Source organism: Platichthys flesus, chromosome 18, assembly GCF_949316205.1.
Source record: "Platichthys flesus chromosome 18, fPlaFle2.1, whole genome shotgun sequence".
Classification (NCBI taxonomy): domain Eukaryota; kingdom Metazoa; phylum Chordata; class Actinopteri; order Pleuronectiformes; family Pleuronectidae; genus Platichthys; species Platichthys flesus.
In genome coordinates this window covers 14,282,932-14,300,760 of record NC_084962.1, presented here as the reverse complement: position 1 = coordinate 14,300,760, position 17,829 = coordinate 14,282,932, and the positions used below count along the sequence as shown (strand labels likewise).

At 44.5% G+C, this 17,829-nt stretch overlaps 1 protein-coding gene across 2 annotated transcripts in view; it reads right to left on the bottom strand.

The window, feature by feature from the left end:
- Window positions 1–17,829, bottom strand: part of akap12b (A kinase (PRKA) anchor protein 12b) — a 42,676-nt gene that overhangs the window by 9,998 nt on the left and 14,849 nt on the right. The window contains exon 2 of one of the 2 annotated variants that reach the window (XM_062410845.1): window positions 14,456–14,531. In XM_062410845.1, the coding sequence (XP_062266829.1) occupies window positions 14,456–14,531 (76 nt within the window). Of the gene's footprint in view, window positions 1–1,961; window positions 2,235–14,455; window positions 14,532–17,829 lie in introns of those variants that run through there. The other variant, XM_062410846.1, reaches the window with a different exon arrangement.

The following is a 17,829-nucleotide window of genomic DNA, read 5'->3' as shown; positions in this document are numbered from 1 at the left end:
GTTCTGGTGCGCTGAAGAATTTGTGTGTGGAGACGAATGCGCGTGTGTGTGTGGGAGGGGTCAGACTGTTGGTAAACCAGACGAGGCCACGTGTATCTATACGCACAATAAAACAGGAATCATGTGGTTTTAACACACTCCTGGAATCTCTCCCAGTCTTTTTGATCTTTGTTTTCCGGAGTTTTTTTAAAACAACTGTTAACATTTGATTTGGGCGGTTGGGAGAGTAAATGTGAGGAGAGCAGGGGGGGGGCTGTTTTGAATAACGACTGTACCAGAAAGAATGCGAACGTGAGGGGTGAGGCTGCAGGGGGTGAGCAGGGGACAGTTAAGGAGATGGAGGGATTGGGTGGGGGGGTTGGGGGGGTTCTGCCCTGAGGCTGCAGCACTAACTCACTTTAGAGGGTGTTACATATCTGAGACACACACACACACATTCATAGCTGGGATGCTTCTCTCTGTGGTGAAGACAGGCTTTGTTTACGGGTGTGAAAGGCATTTGGTAAGGTGATGCCCTTGCATTAAATATCACCACCGCAGCCCAAAAAAAATCCAAACAATTGTTGTAGATCTACTCCAGTAAGCTCGTATTTCTGATGTGGCTGTGTGTGTGTGTCCATTCCTCCTGTTGTTTATACACTTTGCCCAAATTAATGCAAATCCCTGTTATGATTATTGTCGTCTGGAGCAGCAGCCCTTGAAACAAAAGATGTTGGTCAAAAAAAAAGGGGGCAAGGAGACACAACTACCCCCCAGACCACCTCCCCCTCCCCCAACAGGACCCCTTCCACCCCCCCCCCCCCTCGCTCTCTCTGCATCAAAGGTGTGGTCGAAGTGTCTCGTTGACTCCGGCTGGGGGGGGTCTCCTCTGCACATCCAACAACCAAATACCTATGTTATCTGACTCACACCGAGCCAGAGTCTCACAGAAAACCTGTTTTGTTTATGTCTAAACGATAAAGCTTTGGTATTCCTCTCATTCACCGATACCAAATCCTGCCGGTCAAGCAAGACGCCCCAAAACCCCTGCTCCATTTCCACCATCACTCCCAGTTATAAGGCCTGAGGAAGAATTGGTCTTGGCTAGTAATTAATTCCATACGCCCCTCTCTCTCTCTCCTTCTCTCTCCCTCTGCGGCCAAACTGAATAAGCCCACTGGGAATTAGGATCCCACTCTAATCTAATGAAATACTTCACATGACGGGACACATGGAAGCTGGCTCGGACGGACGAGCTAAAAGGAGGGCTTTGAAAAATATTCCTGTGAATTGTTGGCCCATGTATGTTTCTATCGGGGCAGCTGTCACCGTGTGAAATTCTTTTCCCACCGAAGGAGTTTTTGTGGGACATACCCCCCCCCCCCCCCCCACGAGTCCACTCTGAAGTTTGTCTAAGGCGGAGATGGCGGTTAAGAGACAAAAGTTTGTGCAGTGGATAAACATTTTTTTCTTTCACTACACAGCTACTAAAAAATGGGATGATTCAGAGCTCATATGAAACCCCTGGTGATGGAGGGAGAATGATGAAATGACCACTTGATGATCAAGGCTCAAAAACAGAATTTAAAAACCAGGTTAAACTTAATGAAATTTAACAAAACCAAAATAGATATATAGGAATTCACACATTTTTACAATGTCTCTGTTAGTCAAAGCAAAACCACCTCCAACTGAAATCCCTCTCTTGTGCCGGAACATCCACAAACCACAATGAGTAACCACACCCTCAGGACAACAATGCCTCCGGCTGCAGTCTCTCATGTGAGCAGAAAACAGTTGCCTTTGGTTTTCCTACGTTTATCTAAAGAAGAGATTTAAAAAGTCACAGAAATGACCAAAAGCCAGAGTCTAAATTAAAACTTTAGCACAAGCAGCCACAAAGTTTGCACTCATGTTAAATCACATCATGTTGGACAGGCCACCGCAGGGTTAAAAGTTTGGGATGAGGCCGTTTTGCTTACCTGTAAGTGTAATTGTTCCAAGCATTTGTAAAACGGCCAGAGATCCTTCCTCGGAAACAAAGAATTATAAAATAAAAAAACCGGTAAAAAAAATATTAATCTTTTTTGTTAAAGTATTGTATTAACTGTCTCTGTCCTGTCCCTTCACTCGTCTGCACGCTCTTTAAATGTGAGATCAGCTCGGCTCCGTCTAAACTCCTGATAATCTGAGGTGCAGAAGCTGTGTGTCTCTCCTTCTCTTCTCCTCTGTGCGTCTCCCTCTCTCTTCCAGTGTTCTCGGTCAGTATGACCAGAGAGGAGGGCTCCACACACATTTCAACAGACTGACACACATGTCATGTTGGGACCACCCCTGCCTCCCTCATGCCTCCCACCTCCCTCTCCTTTCTTCAGCTGTTCTGAATGAGCAACCCCCCCCCCTCCATCCCTCCCTCCTCCCTGCCTCACACACACACACACAAACCCCTACCCCCACCATCCTCCTCCTCCTTCCTTATACACTGGCTCTCCCTCAGACCTCCACCCAGGGATGACTGGAGCTCATCATGTGATCTTTCACCGGAGCATTTATCTCCCACTATTGTACAGGTTCAAACCCCATCACACATGCACATTGTTTCTTTTGGGTAGGGGGTCTCTTCTTTCTCCCCCTCCCTGGCCTTAATATCCAAATGTGTCCTCTTTTAAAGGCAGCTGGAGACCACTCTTCTATCCAACTTCTCTCTTCCTCCCCCAGATCTCATGTCACTGGCGAGCAAGAGGGAATTTCACGCTTTTATTTGGACACAAAACTCTCTATTTGCTCTTAATTGGAAATGGGTGATTTTGTTTTCCTTTAAAGTGAAATTGATATTGAAACACCATCCAGAAACCGTTCGAGGAGCGGTTCCTACCAAGGAACTCGGAACGGGTATGCCATCGCGTTGCCGCCTGCCCCCTCTGAATGTTAATGGGGCCCTCTCAATTACTCCAGTGCAGACACATTTAATTCAGCTTTTGTCTCTTGGGGGGTGGAGGGGCCAGGAGGAATGCAGATAAATCCTCAGGTACATACCAGGATAATCAGATCTGTCACACGTTTGCATTGTCCCAGAGGAATGTGTGAGTTCCATGTAGAAGGCTCCCAAATAGGTGATAACAGCAGTAATCAAGTAGCGTCTGAGCGTCCCCCTCCTCACCTCACCCACCACTGTGAGTGTTGTTGCTCTTTAAAGTGTTACTGAACAAGTCCAATCGGTGGAAGTGTCAGAGCGTTTCAACCTCAAACTCCTCCAAACGTCACAATTACAAATCAAATCAGGGCAAAAATGAGAAAACACCAAACGAGACCGAGAACACATCTGAAAACACATAATCGGATTTTCTCTTTATCCGCCACCACTTCCTGTGAGCCTCTTCAGATCCACTGAATGGAAACGGGCGTGAATACCAAGGTCTTTGGCCATGAATGGAGAACTTCATGGTGTTTTATCAGAGCTGGCGGAGGAGGAGATGGAGCGGAGGGGTTTCGGTGGGACAGAAGATACAGTCGCAGATCTGATGACACACTTTCGGGAGAAGTTTCCGGAGAAATTAAATCTTGCTTTTTTTGTGTTTCGTGAGAATTGGGCATAAATACACATATGTGAGAATCTTAACTGTAAAAGTGAAATCCCATGGCTGCGTCATGAAAGGCTCATTCATGGGATCACACTCATTTACAAAGAATTTCACCCTGACATGCCTCCTCTCTGTTTTTGATGTGACTCACGTCAGGTTCACTACTTCTGCACTGTGTCTGCACAATGAGGACGAGCACAGCATTGAGCTGAGTGGACAGTGAGTCAGACCGAGGGGAGTTTAAAAGTTGGATGAGAGTATCTCGGCCGGGTCGGCCCCGCATCTTCCTGTTTCCCGTCCAGCTTCCTTCAGATGACTCATGCACATCAATCACATTCCATACATACAGCAGGGTTATAATTCAGGCACACACAAAGCCTCAGGCTACACTGAGTTATATGGGAAAAATTTCAGCCATGAAGTTCCCAGTAATTACAGGACAAGGCTGCTATTCTCATAAAATATCATGTTTAAATCATATATCATAGAAATACATACATCCTGTGTGAAGACCAGGTCTGAATTCATCCAGTGTGTCTATATGTTATCTTGGACCGATACTGTTGCCTCAGATCTTCATCGTTAACTGTAAAATAATTAAATATTTCCCCTGGATGATAGATTCATTCATCACTGTGAAACAAACACCAAATAAAAAAGAAGAGTTATTGTCTTCACTACATCTCTTCATAAATGTGTTTCATGTCTTTATCTTCTGTTGGTTTCAGTGGTAATTTCATTTACATCTCAAACTCTGAAAATAAAAGGTTGATTAAATTCACAGAACTTTGTCATAAATGAAAAAATATGGATGAGTATTGAAATGTCTTGTTTTCCTGAACCAAAGATCAAAATCCAATACAAATATTCAGTTTACTATCATATGTAACAAAAAGAATAAACTGAACGATTCACATTTGAGAAGCTGGCACCACAGACTTTAGTTATCGATTTGCTTTCCGTCAGTAGACCAATCGATGAACTAATCAGCCGCTTGCATTAACTCAAATTAAGGCTGAAGGATGAAAGAGTTTTCTAAAACTACAAAAGTTGATCTTTGGGGAAATGTTGCACATAAAGTATGTAAGGTAGCAAAATGGCACAAAAACTACTGAACGGAATTACCAAGAAACCTGGTGGAAGTGTGTATCAGGGAAGAGTGCTTTAAATGTTGCTGTGGATCCAGATCAAATTTTTCACTTTCTTTAACTAATTCATGGCTCTAGAGGAGAAAAAAATAGACTTTATAAGAAGAATGATAATTATGAGTGTTCGCAATTTGATTGAATTTAAGGGTCTCTCCTCGGCAGAAGCTCTGACGAGCACCATCCTATAGTTTTTTTCTTTAATTAGATAAATGGTCGTTTTAATAAAGTTAATCTCTGGTCACAACAGTCGGTAAACTGTAATGTATTCCATATCTTTAAACTGAGTCTGTTGAGTTGCGTCTACAACCCAGGGCCAAGTCTGTGGGGGTGACGCCCCACATATCTGGATAAATCAGAAAACATGCCTGAGTTCAGGAATGTTTGAGGAGGGGTCTTGAATAGTGAGGCGGGTGGGGGGTTGGGGTGCTTCGCAGGCCGCCTTTTGCTGGCCTGTAAAGAAGCGCATGACATCATCGGACAGCGGAGGAGAAAGCCCCTCCTCCTCCTCCTCTTCCAAGAACTGGATGATGTTGAAATAATTGGAGGAAAGGGAAACGCGGGATGTGAGTGATGTGTGAAAACGCAGGAGATCAGAGAGACGTTTCACCAAGTTCTTCTCCTTTCTTGTCCATTAAAAAAAATGTTTCTCATCCTTTCACACCGTTCCCCCCCCCCCGAATCCACACTCCAGTCTTCTTTAATCCCTCTTCGGCTCCACCACTTTCTCCCCTCAATCCCCTGTCCTCACGAGCCCCCTTCCCACCCCTCCTCCGGTCTGTGTGTGGGCCGGAGGGATGGCTGGATAAGAATGTCGGACAGGAAACAGGTCTTTTCTTGACGTCGTCGTTTCCTCTTCCCTTTGCACGTTTCCTCGAGTTATGCCTCATTCTGTACCCCGGCACGGCGTGTCCACAAACCCTTCCGCCTTTTCTTGTTCGGACACACATTACGTGATGCAGCGCGGTGACTGTAGCGGTGAATTCTCACATTCGAGGATTTCGTGACCATCTTTTGTTTATTATTGCTGTAAAACAAAACAATAGGGGGGGGGGATGTTTACAGCTTTCAGCATTGAGAGAGGAGGTCCATAAAAAATCTAAATAGTCTTGCACGCAAACTGGCTACAATGAAATCGGAGATCGAGTGTGGCCGCCTCTATTATTGTTGGTCTTCTAAGCTGTCGAGTTAAAGTCCCACAACCTAAAGAGGTATGCTAAACTGGGGTGTAGAGCTGCGACAATCCCTTCCAGTGTATGTTTATCCAGCCTCGGCCATCTGCTGGGCTTGTCTTCACGTTTTCCCCCGCATTCCTGAAATATTTGCCCCAGCAATTTGGCATTCCAGTTGTTGTTATGCATCATCATGTCTTCTTTTAAAAGACTGGTTTTAAAAATGGGGTGAGATCCAGAGAACCCAGAACCTGATGCTTCAAACGGGCCTTGGAAATGGTCGACAAAGGACTTCTCCACTGCTAAATACTCCAGCTGGTTTGACCAGGGTGTAATGTTTGAAGTGGGTCTATGCTAAAGTCTAGAGAGACGCCTTTAAAAAACCAAAGCATGTTGTGAGTAAAAAACTCCTAGTTTGAATCTTACTCAAGTCCGAAAAAAGGGTCTCATGTGGACCGGTGCCAAACCGAGTCGGTTCCCACTCCCCACGCAGCTGTACTTCATGAGAACTCCACCGAAAAAATGTTCCTCACAATAGCTCTTATCCTTCAAGCTCTTCCTGCCTGCTTATCCATCTTCCTTACCTCGGACTGAGCTCTGCTTTACATTACAATCTGGCAGAGCTCCATTAAATCCACACGCAAACAAACGCTCGTCTGAAGAAACCATTAGATCCAGAAAAATCGATTTTTCCCGAATGGAGTCAGATCGTTTTTGGTTCCAAGACAGATTTTGTTTATTTTAATGACTTTTCTAGAAACCAACGGACGCTCATCGTTCATGAATCGTAATCGAGGTAAAAGTTGGAAATAATCATGATGTGGTATCGCCCAGTTCAAGGTTCTACAGAAGAAGTATGCAGCCCCCTCAGTGGACATTTGAATAATAAAAGTGTCATTTCATTATGAGGGGTAAGTGGGAACTTTCCCCCCCATAAGAATGGAAATGCAGAGGTCTGTAGCTTATGGAGACGACAGTGTGTTACCTGCAGTAAAGTCATTAATCAAACTCCATCCTAAGTTAAACCTGGTCATCTCATGTTTACAAACTACCAACACCCACTCAGCCCCCGCCCCCCACATCAACAGGTGCTTGCCGATGACCATCTATACAGCAGGGTAGGGAGTTTGTTTAGAAAAAAATGGCTATGGAATGTATATAAAAGTTATGCTGTGACCACAAAAATGACTTGTTAACAACATTATCTGTTCCATAACAATCTGTTCACTGGGAACCATTCTCGTGGCCAGTTACACAATATTTAACATGGCTGTTTCCACTGTTATTACACATTAATGGGACCCATCTGTATTTCATGGTCTACTCAAACACACATACTAAAGACTGACAGAAGTTTATTTGCATGTTACAACTGTTCGTAGGAGACAAAAGCAGCTGTAGATTTATACAAACTGGGTGTGGATCAGTTTTTGGTGGACGACGATCACTTTTAAGCGTCCGCACCAGTGCACCCCCACATATTTCAGATGCATTTTGTTCTGGAGCTGAACCCGACATGGCAGATCAGTGAGGTATCAAATATCCAGTATGAAGAATATTACTTTTTAATTCTTACATCTGACACAAATGAAATACTTCACCTCACTGACACATTCTTGGCACCTCCTGAAAGCAGATTTTATCATTAAATTTCAAGGTAAAAAAAAAAGAAGTCTTCTTATAGTTTGTGGATACTTGATGCATTGTAAGAGGGGGTCTATTAAAGCAGGAGGAGGAGGGGCCAGTTACATTCCTGCTCCATTCTCTCAGTCCTCCATGCGCCTGGGGGAGGTACAGGGTTGAGGAGGGGGAGATTAGGTTCCCTGATGCTGGGAAAGATGAGAGAGAGGAGTGCCTGCAGAAACAAGCGGGTCCTTTGGGTCTGAGGGCCCTGGTCGGGTCCAACTCTGAGTTTGACCCTATGTAATTCTTGACCCTGTAGGAGTACTGCTTGAATACTGCTGAGCGGGTCAGTTTCGTTATTAGAAAGGATCTGGGATGACTGGGATGCATAATTAGACATCGTGCACTCTGCATGTCCAGTGTTCCTGAACTTTTGGTTTCTAGATGAACACTAAAAAGTACAGACTACTGAAAAAAGTAAAACAGCTTGAATAAATCAACTGTGGCTCTGAGACACGATATAAGTATATACACTATATACCTGCATACCGTATATAAATATAGACAAATCATTTACTGCAAAAACACATCTTCGAAAAGTCAAAAAGGTCTGGTTTTACATCTATCTATGAGAAATGTGTGCAAATCAATACATTTTAAAAATAGGAACAATAGTAAATTTATCACAAAATCACGCTAAAGAATTAGCAATAGCACAGTTGATAATTTAGCTGATAAAGAGCCAGATATTTCCATCAGGAGTAAGATCCGTGTATTATTCAGGTTCAATATGGAGTTCAGTATCTTAGCCAACAAAACCTCAGAGTGCTACACAAGGAGCCGGCATCGAACGACGACTCTACTGATCCACAGCCGCCCTTTAGTTGCCTTCACCAGGGGGCCAGAAACATGGGAGTGCTACTTTTGATCATTATCAGCTACAATGTGCGATACTAGGTTTTGGCAAGAAAATCAAGGATCACACTTCAGTCTCTTGACTTCTGGCCTCATCAATTAGAACGAATTGAACGAAATTCCACTTTTCCTCGTTTCAAACGCACAAGGCTCTGGATGGGATGCTGCTGTGTTTGGTATGAGTCAAAGCTCCAGGAGCACGACTGTGTGATGTCAGTATTTTAATCGAGCATCTGATTCCACTTGTCTGCGTCCTTGCATTCGGTTACCGCACTCTGTATTTTAGCAGAAGAAATATAACGTCTGATCCGTTTACAGGCTGAGGCAACTGTTGACAAATGGCGGCTCACTAATAGAGCTCACTTATCCTGCTCTGTATCCTTGAAGCACCCACTACATAACAAGGGACTGCATCAAATATGCAGCGCAGATGAACCTAATTGAGTGAGCGACCGGACAGTGATGGATCTGGAGGCAGCGAGGGGCTTTCAAGCACTCCCATCAACATCTCTGCCGCCCTCACACGCTCCTCCGGGATCAGCTTCCTCTCTCGAGCGGGGGAGACAGATCACCCCGGTGTCTCACAGCTGCTTGATGGATCAGCGTCTGCACACACCTACGGCCCCGGCTTCGAGGAACGGTGGAACAGCTTATTAGGAACTGTCGGCCATAATGTGCATTGTCAGTTGGAATGTACCAGGACTCGGGCCAAGAGGAACAATCTGGCAGCTGGATTGTGTTACGATGACCGTACGGCGTGAGTCCACACTGGTGGAGATCAGACAGAGTTGAAGTGAGGGGCGGGGTCCCTTCCTCTGGCGTGATGAACATTTTGGCAGCGGGACTTTGTGCGTCCCCGGAGACGAGCCTGAGTGAGTCCATCCCGCCATGAAATCAAGGCCGCGTGCAGAAACACACACCCACACACACACAAACACACTTCCAGCACACACACAGAGAGCTATATATCCACCTTGTAAAAGATTACACCTGCGACCAAAAATAAAAATGCAGCACTCAGGGACTCCAGGCGATCATTTCTGACAATTCATGACACACACAGGGCCAACATACGTCTGCTTCACAATGCACAGTGGTGTCATCATTGGTTAGTACTTCATCTTCTTTAACTAATCCACGGTTAGATCGTGGTGGCGTGAGGCTCAGCAGGGTGTTCCAGATGTGTTCCCTGGAGGATTCTGGGGATCTCCCAGGTCAGAAGCCCCTCCAGCAAATTCTGGGTCTATCCTAGGGTCTCCTCCCAGGAAACCTCCATTAGCAGACGTCCAGGAGGAGGCATCCTAACAAGACCCCCGACCCTCCTCAGTTTCGACTCGAAGGAGAAGCGTCTCTCTGAGCTCCCTCCAGATGTTGGAACTCATCAGCCTATTGTTAAGGCTTCATCCAAACTATGACGTTTTAATTTGAAAAAAAAACACCAACCGTGGCCAAACTGCTCCAGGAGGTTTAGAGCTGCTTAAAACCGAGAAGTTTGAAAAGGTCACCAATGTATCAGGGGTGATCACTTACCCCCCGTCACTTCCAATCTGTGCGAGGGGGGGGGAGTGAAGTAAGACATTTTCTTTCCTGTAAAATGTCAAAAATAACAACAGCTGTGCTTCGCAAGTTGCCACAGCCCCCGAGGCATTTTTCCAACAGCTCGTTTTTCTGTTCGAGATTTGGTTTGTAAAGAAATGCACGAGAGGAAAGCTGCGACAACAGAGGAGCGAAATACTTAAAAACAAGATAAGATGATTCAAGTTTCAGATTTTCTATTTAGCAAATGTCAAGATTTCAGCACAACTACGATACACTGAGATTTTTCTAAATTAGACAGTGCTCCTGGACACTGATTTGCACACATACTCTAATGAATGAGGTAAATGAAGAGTTTCAATGTGGTGAACCGCACCCATTAGGTCCCTTGAGCAAACAGACGTGCAGCCTGAGAGCTACGACTGATGCCACACACACACACACACACACACACACACACACACACACACACACACACACACACACACACACACACACACACACACACACACACACACACACACACACACACACACACACACACACACACACACACACACACACACACACGAACACACACACACACACACACACACAGTCAGCATTTATCTGCCTCTCAAGCCTTCCAGCAAACTTCATCTTTCCTCTCTCTTTCGGCCGCCGGGGAGGGACTGCAACTCTCCGGCCAGTGAATGACATCAGCTATGATGTCATCTACTGGGCTGCCTCTGCACCCCCCCTACGCCCACGCCCCAGATACGAGCAGCTCAAGGACACATGCAAACATTCAGCCTGGAGTGCACGACTACACAGAATACACAGCACTTACCGGATCTTACTTTCAATAAAGACGGTAACCTGAGAAAGATCTACTTAAATAAAACACAAATTCACTGCTGTAGAGAAAGACATCTAGTTAGAGAAACAAAAACGAATAAGTCTCTTTCTTTGTCGTGGTTTGTAGGGATTATGCACTTTAGTCGGATGGCTCCATCACTCACAGTTGACTGTGTGTTTATGTTCTGAGCTGCTTTCAGACAGGGACTGATGTCCAGACGTTTTCCTGAAGTGTTCTGCAGGGTGGCGGGTTATGTGAGAATGCAAACACCCAAGTCAGTTGCTTCAGAGGTTTTCTCGAACTTTCCCTTCTAACACACGAGTAGAATGTCGGGAAAACGTCAGAGTGAGCTCACGTGACAGAACAGCAGAAAATGTCTGTGATCAAGTGAAAAACGGAAGAATACGAATATAAAAAGAGGCGTCATACACGGAGAAGACGCAGAGGAAGATGAACGAGATTCAAGAGCTTGTGGCAATAATAGCCGATGCCTGTGTCAATGTGATGTAAACACAAACACAGGACTTCTTCAGAGAAGTCCATGCATGGTGTCCTGCCTCCTGCGCGTGTTCGTCTCACTCGGACAATCTCCTGCTGCATTCCTCACATGTGAAAGTCCAACTCCAGAAAAACACAAATTGTATTTTTCCCTCTTTGTCTATTTTTACTCCTTGTTGCTCCTTCCTCTTCCCTTCAGAAGAAGAAACTTCTCTAAGTGGTCGACTCAAACCTCTGTCTCTATGTAATATTTATTCAGTTCCTTTCTGAGGAGTAACCTGGAGTAAACTCTTCCTACCTCAGCCCCAGGCCTCCTGTCTGGGCTGTTCCACGGCCAATCCAGCACCCACAGAAGGTTAAAGCAGGATTTGAGAAGGATTTTCAAACCGCGTTTCAGCCAATTTGTTATCTACGTTTAATATAAAACTGGATGGCCTCCCGAGAAGAAGGCCCAAAGTAGCAACGGCCGCACATTTCCTCTTCCACCGTACAGAGTAACAACAAAAACAAGCAACTCCGGACTTGGATTCAGCCTTTTTACAAAATTATATTCTCTTATTTAATTTCTTTTTTTTCTACCCTGCATTTACAAGGTTTCCAAACAACCAAAACACAAGAGTTTCCACTTCCCGTTTGTCCAGGGCGCAGTCACCTCGTGTGAACCGGCAGCTCCGGTGTTTGTGTTCTCAAAGCAGTCGAGTACTGACGGACACGCAGGAAAAACGTAACTCCACACCATCCGCATTCTTTGATGGCACTTTAAACAAATAACTCCCAGTAACTAAATCAAACAGACCAGGACAGATGATAGAGGTTGAATATTTGTACTGTAACGCATTCACACAGTCGAACTCCGCTCTAGACTAATTGATGCTCCCACTGATAAGGACCATTAAAGCAGTCGAGTCCAAAGTTATTTCCATTATTCCTTTAATTCTGGTCAGTTAAAAAATGGGAACAACGTACAAATGAAGTATTTTTAAGAAAGTTGTGTAAGTGTAAAATGATCTGTACTGTTTTCAGACATCTGGAAAACTGGGCCGTACATTTTCTGGAGCTTTTCTTTCACGAACGAAGAACAGATCTCGTCTTCTTAACATCTTCATTGACGTCTTCTGTGCGTGGTGTAGGCCTCCTCTTCTCAACCCTGAGTTCCTCTGCTGCACTTTCACTTGGACATTTTCCGGACGTCTGACTCGTGGGGCGCAACAAGAAGAATTCCAGAAAATGTCTGGAGCAGCTGACAGTGACAAACAGCCCCTCCAGAGAGTTTCAGGAAAGTGTCTGGACTCCGATCTACGTCTGGAAACAGCTCCAGGCCGAACATGTTTGGATGATTCTCCACAGGGTTGGAGGTCGAGCTGTAAACACTCTGGCATACCTGATATCGAGGGACGATGATTGTGTGCATGCAAGTGTGTTTGTGTTTGTGTGCGGCCCGTCTTTTGTTGTTTTTTTGGGGTTGTTATCAGCGGGATTCTTTTTTCTCTTCCTGTCTCCCACAATGCTTCACCGGCGTTATCAGGCCGCGGTGCTGGGATGTGAAACTCCTCCACGTCTTTCACTCCTCTATCATCTCTCTCTCTGTCCAAAGTGTATCTCCCTTCCCTTCACTCCCCTGCATGCGCTCCCCTAACTCTGATACCTTGAAGCGGTCTCAGGGCTCCAGCTGCTGTCTGTTGTTTGTCTCCTGGTTTCATTCTCAATAGTGAGACTACGTGACACAAACATATCAAAGTAAGTTGTAAAATTGACTGGTTGGAAAGTTCAAATATCTATTTTCCATTCAACCTGGGCCGAGTTGGGTCTCTTAGCTATAACAGGCCTATTTGTGAATATGCCTGGATGAAGATCTAGAAGAGAGGGGCTGCTGCATATTCATTTTGCCCGATCAAATCACTTAGGCAGAAATCACAGATGGTTTTCAGCAATTTCTGTAATACAAGCCGGAGAACAAGAGATACTGCAACTTTTTACTTGCCTAAAAACCCCAGAACACAGCCACTCTGTGTTCGATGATGAAATACAAGTTGTGTACTTGAAAGCTTCTGTTGATGAACAATATCTGATCATTCCTGTAGAACACATCTTTCTACGTTGAAAACCTCACAGTTCGCGTTCAGAGAGGCCGATGCAACTGAGTCACTCTCTCTAGTCCACATGCCACACTGAAGAAGGTATAGAGTTTCTGTGTCAACGCACAGTGTCGCTTCATTAAATAGCTTATTAAATAGGGTTATTTGACAGAGCCCTATGTGACATATTTCTGTGTTTTAAGTGGTATAGGGTTACTCCTTCCTCTGGGCTATAACATATTATGATGGGCACAGGTTGCTTTGTGCGGGGCATGGGTCACGGCCTACTAAATATTTGGGGAGGGCACGCACGTCCCCGCGGCCCGCCCAGATCGAGAGACACGACAGACACGACAGAGAAAATAAACAAACGCGGCTTCGGAGACGGGAGGTGAACAGAGATGAAGAGAGCAGGTTGGTGCACGTGTTCAGTTCAGGGGAAATGAATTAGACTGGTTAATGATTATCGAAGATTACTGAATTTATTATATTAACAACACGAAAAAGGTTATTATAAAAATGAAACTCATTTCCGAGTTTCTCAGACAACTCGACGAATTCAAATCTTCTTCTTGCATAAATTGTCAATATTAAGTTTTAAACAAATAAACATAATACATGTCCTGTATATGTGTAAAGGTATAATGAGGGAAACAGAGAGGGTAACAAGAAGAGTGTGTTTGGTGTGTGTGTGTGTGTGTGTGTCTCCAATGTGAAATGCCAATGTAGGTGTCCCCTGTGTGTTGACATAGGGATTGGTTTAGGATCAAGAAGATTTTGCAGATCCATGAAGACATGTGGGGACACACACAGACAGACACACACACACACACACACACACACACACACACACACACACACACACACACACACACACACACTGAAAACCGACCCCACACAAACAAGCTTACCTTCTGCCACTGCTGAAGAAACAGTCGAAAATCCCAGACACAAACACACACAAACATTACTTTGTGCATGACTTATCCCACAGAGCTAAGTCACACTCTGTAAATAAACAACAGGCTATAGACAGAACACACACACACACATATAGGTATAAATGCGAACACACACACACACACACACACACCTTCTGCCAGGGTGTTGTCCTCCGAGTGTCCGTTCAGGCTGCTCATGCTGGAGATCTGCCCATTTGTCTGCAAAGGCTGAAAAAGAGACAGAAGAGAAGACTCAGTCAAGAGGATTTTTTCATTAACACACTGAGACATGAGTGAGTTTTCTCCTTTGTATGAAAATTTCCACATTTTCACTTTCTTTATGAGAATAAGACGAGAAGATCGATGCTACTCCCCTTGTGTCTAACCACAGTTTGTCACCGCTCACCATCATACGCTCGATAATGGTTTTAAAATGATGCAAACCAGCAAATAAATGTCTCCATCTCAGATACCCATGATGCTTTATGATCGGTGAATCAGCCCACGGGATCCTGTTAGATCCTTAAATGGTTTGTGGGCAGCCGCCGTGATACAAAGTCATAAAGAGTTTTATTACAGGGGGAGCAATTTATTGGTGAAAGACGAAAACACAAAAACAAGAACCAAAAGTGGGTGAAGAGACCTCGGGTCACGTTCACGACACCTCATTAAAAATGAGTTTTTTGTTGGTTAGTTCCTGGCAAGTAGAAATCAAGTCTGAAAAAGAGCTGCAGACATTTTAAACTCAACATTAAACAAACTCTTCCACCGCAAAACAATAATATTATAACTGAGGATATAATAGAAAAAGGAAAAAGTACATTTTTCCAGTCATTTTCCGTTATGGACAAACTCCAAATGTGTTAACAAGTTAAAAGGACAACCTGGCTCACAGCACCTTATCACTGGATCAGAGCTTTTCTGTTTTCTGGCAGCGACCAGCTCCGACTGACAGCCGGACAATAGCAGGCAGGTCGGAGCTTTTGTGTGTCCAGGCCGGGGGAGAGGGAACCAGAGCCTCCCCACAGAGCCGCTAATCTAACTAATGGACAACTCAGGCTCGGTTCCCAGCAGGACCAAGGTGCTTCAGGAGACACGTGAAAAACGAGACCACAGAGAAGGCACTCTGCTCGGGACAGACGGGGGAGACGCACGCAAAGGACGAGGAGAAAGAGTGGAGGGAGGAGCTGGTGTACACAGAGAGTCGTATCCGTTTGGGAGGAATGAAAGAGAGGCTTCCACAGAGAGGAGTGTGTAAAAGAATTGCTCGATTGTTTAGACTGTAAAACATAAAGAAAACATCATTAAAAATGACCGGAATGTTTGTTTTGTTTTGAACCAAGAGTCAAAAGGAAAATGACAAAGAGCAGAGAGAAGCAAAAATATCATTTGAGAAGATGGAATCAGAAAATATTGAATATTCATTTGTCAACTGACATTCGACTTACTGATTTGTTCAGCAGTTTGTGGGAGGCCACAAATCCAGAAAACACATGATTCTGCACATCGGGGAACCCTCAATGTAACCACACAAACACACACACACACACACACACATACACACACGTGCACAGTCAGTTACATCTCAGGACAATGAACTTTACTCGTCATTTGTTGGAGTCAGAAAACCCCTTGATTTTGTTTTCACTGGCTGTGATTGGTTGGAGATGTAATCAGACATGTCAGAAAACATTTAACGGCCAAAACACAATACAACACAACCATGCGTTTCAATTCCTGGCCCCTGCAGCCAAGTGCTCCCACCCAGCAAAAATGGAGAACCTGCAGAGTGAGGTCATGTACAACATTGGTCCTTAAGTGCTCGTGGTGCCCCTCTGTCTAAAAGGCCCGACCCACCCAGGAACACAATTAAAGAGTCACATCAGTCCACAGGCCGTAGAACTGCTCTACAGAAGAGGAGACAAGCTGCTGGACGACCCAGGGATCTTTTAGCTAACGTTTATAAATGCGGGATGTATACATTTCTGCCACCAGGGGGTCTTGTTTGGTGACGTTGTGACATAATGTGAGATCTTGTCTCTTCTCCAAAACAAACGCACCACGTTGAAAATTAGTTTCTTTGTTCTGTGAACAAAGGACTGATTGAAATTGCAAATTTGTCTTGGGTTGAAAATAACTTGAAAACATTTAGGATGATGTAACGATGCAACTCAATAAAACACATAACAGAGATCTCATTGTTCAACAAAAAAGAAAAGTTCAACATTATACCCTCGAATATTCAGCTAACTACGATCAGATCTCAAAGCTTTCTAAACTGCCTGATGTGACTGGTTGTTTAAATTGAACTTTGACAACCAATCAAAACAAAACATAAAAGTGGCAAATGTTGACAGCTGCCCCGATTTAACGCCACCCAAGACCAATGTGATTGGTTTAAGTTAATACAAACAAGCGTTTTGAATGATAATTGTTCAAAGCCCGATCATCCTCCAGCGCTGACTCAGCGCCGTGGAGATCTGGACACGTGAGATTATTTTTGTCCATTTATAGCAAACATGACCTCCGAGCCCCCCCGCTGACCTCCAGACCTGCAGCGACCCCTCCCTCGCCTGCTCCGCCTCATTACTGGCATTCCCAGCATTCATTGCCTTCTTCCCCAAAATTCCAGAGACCCCCCCCCCCCCCCCCCCTCCAACACCTGACTCTGCCCTTTGAGACCACCCCCCCCCCCCCAAATATAAACTCTCCTGCCACCTAAAAAAGCTCCAGAACCGACGGCAATAAAAATGTCACTCAATGAAATGGGTGACAAAAAAGTTCCTGCTGCATTCCAGAGTGGGAGGTGTGGTAGGAATATTTGGCCTGACTGGGAGTACTGCTTTGGGACTGGGATATATTAAGCAGTTGGGCCAATTTCAGATCCAATGCAGGAAAGGAAGCCCTTCATACGTAGTGAGGTGCAAAGAAAGGCAGCGGCTGTCAGGGGCTGTAGGAGTGGAGCATGTCAGGAGTTATTTGGAAGACTGGAGTTTGTTTGCAATTTAAAAAGCCGCAATGAACCGAAACACAATGTTTTTGTTTAGTTAACTGTTACCGTATGATAACCGCATTTTTATTCGCTATAACATCAACATTTGTTTTGTGTTAACTGCATCCCAGCTTCCACGCTTCTACAGTAATGGTAGAGAGGAAGAATGGTTAAATGTCACCATGTGTGCATACACGTGCATGTTAAATGTCATATCACTCTTTTGCAAATTAAGGCTGAGTAACATTTTTTTAATGTGTGCATCGAATATTTCAATGGTTTAGTCTTCAACATGAATATTTGGAGAAAATTCTACGAAATCTTCAGGGTTGATGTTATATACAACAATCTGTGAATTTTTATGTCTGGGACATCTTTTGCAAGTTTACACTTCTCAACTTTCTGTAATATACCTTGAGGGAGTCATCAATATTTCTGTTGAGGAACTCCCCAGGAATCAGGATTTTCTTTTTCTCTGTAAAAGGATTTCAGATCCCTCCCATATAGAAGAACTGAGCAGGAATTACAGGAATC